This window comes from Myotis brandtii, unplaced genomic scaffold (genome assembly GCF_000412655.1).
Source record: "Myotis brandtii unplaced genomic scaffold, ASM41265v1 scaffold303, whole genome shotgun sequence".
Lineage (NCBI taxonomy): Eukaryota > Metazoa > Chordata > Mammalia > Chiroptera > Vespertilionidae > Myotis > Myotis brandtii.
Window position 1 is genome coordinate 3550289 of NW_005361573.1, and position 1663 is coordinate 3551951.

The 1663-nt window shown below is 65.8% G+C and overlaps 1 protein-coding gene across 1 annotated transcript in view; it reads left to right on the top strand.

The window, feature by feature from the left end:
- GAS2L1 (growth arrest-specific 2 like 1) overlaps window positions 1–1663 on the top strand; it is a 6664-nt gene that overhangs the window by 626 nt on the left and 4375 nt on the right. Inside the window, exons 2-4 of the mRNA XM_014542426.1 lie at window positions 6–72; window positions 1363–1470; window positions 1562–1658. Coding sequence (XP_014397912.1) covers window positions 6–72; window positions 1363–1470; window positions 1562–1658 — 272 coding nt within the window. The remainder of the gene's footprint in view (window positions 1–5; window positions 73–1362; window positions 1471–1561; window positions 1659–1663) is intronic.

Consider the following 1663-nt stretch of genomic DNA (forward strand, 5'->3'; position numbering starts at 1 on the left):
GCGGCTGCACCTGGGGCTCCCACCCGAGGGCCCCGCATGACGCCCATGGACCTGCGCAACCTGGACGAGCTGGTGAGTCCCGTCCTGCTAGCCTCTCACCCTGCGCTGTGCCAGGACCGGACGGCAGAGCCGGTGCCCACAGCTGGTCCCGAACCTCTGCAGGACAGCCTGTCCCGGGGAAAGGATGCATGTATTGAGCACTGAATGTCTACCTCGCACCCAGGAGATGAGCAGACTGACAGAGGGAGAGGTCTTGGGGAGGTCACGAGCCCCAGCCGACCTGGGATACAATCGGAGCCGATTGCACGGGTGCCCGCCTTCCTTCACCTGCTAACCAGGCACCAGACAAGGGCGGGTGTTCCTTCATCCAGGGGCCACATGCTCTGAGCCCCTCCCGTGTGCCCTCAAGTGCTAGGCAATCACATCCACGTTGCTCCATGTGAAGTGGGTGCCCGGGACACTTGGCCCTGGACAAGGTGCCTGGCGCACAGTAGGTGCTCAGTGGTGCCTCAGGAAGCTCCCAGGGGCTCCACTGGCCCCTCCCACTCCCCCGCGCCCTTCCCACATCACTTATCGGGGAAGCCAAACCCAGAGCTGCTGCTGGGAGCTGCAGAGTCAGTTCCACTTGAGCACAGGGGCGGCCAGACCATGCCCCCAGCTCCCTCTCCCCCCGGGACCTCGGTGTCCCTGACACCCCCGCAGCCAGGCCAAGTTTCCTCCTTATCGAGGGCTTGGGGCTACGATGTGCCAGTTCTGGAGGGCAACAGCCGGATGGCGTGGGCAGAGGCTGCCACCCACCCCCGTCCTGGGCCAGGGTCACCCGAGGCTCCACCTGCTCATTTCCTCCGCTCTGCTGTGGGCAGGGAGGCAGGCGGGGCCGCCCACATAGCCAGCCTGGCAGCTCAGGGCCTGGAGGGACATGTGCGTAGATGTCTGCTCACCGTGCGGGTGGCCTGTGCGTGCATGTTGGTGTGTCTGTGGTATCCCTGCCTCAGTGCCAAGTCCTGTAACCTGCCTCCTGCCGGGACCTGGCCTCCCTCTGGGCCTCAGTCTTCATGTCTGTGAAGTGGGTGAAGGGGGAGTGGGGATGGCTCCAGGGCTCCCCCCAGGCTGAGGGGCTTTGGGGATGTGCCTCGCTGGGGTCCCAAGTCCTGGCCTGACCACAGCCCCGCCATCTGACAGCCAAAGGGGAAGGAGAGCTGGTGAAAGGTCAAGTGCAGAGGCTGCACGACGTCTGGGGCCACAGAGTCCAAGCTCCACTTCCCCGGAAGGACCTCCTTCCTCCTGAGCCTGGAGTGACTGACAGCAGGCTCTGGGAGGAGGGGCTTCCCCCCTGACCCCCAGCCTCTCCTCTGGCCTCAGGTGAGGGAGATCCTGGGCCACTGCACCTGCCCGGACCAGTTCCCCATGATCAAGGTCTCCGAGGGCAAGTACCGCGTCGGAGACTCCAGCCTGCTCATCTTCGTGCGGGTGAGAGAGGGGCTGCCTGCAGCAGCCGCCCCAGGGCTGGGCTCCGAGGCCCCCGGGACAGGCTGTGACCGGCCCTTGGCGGCTCCCACAGGTGCTGAGGAGCCACGTGATGGTACGCGTGGGTGGCGGCTGGGACACGCTGGAGCACTACCTGGACAAGCACGACCCTTGCCGCTGCTCCTCCACCGGTTGG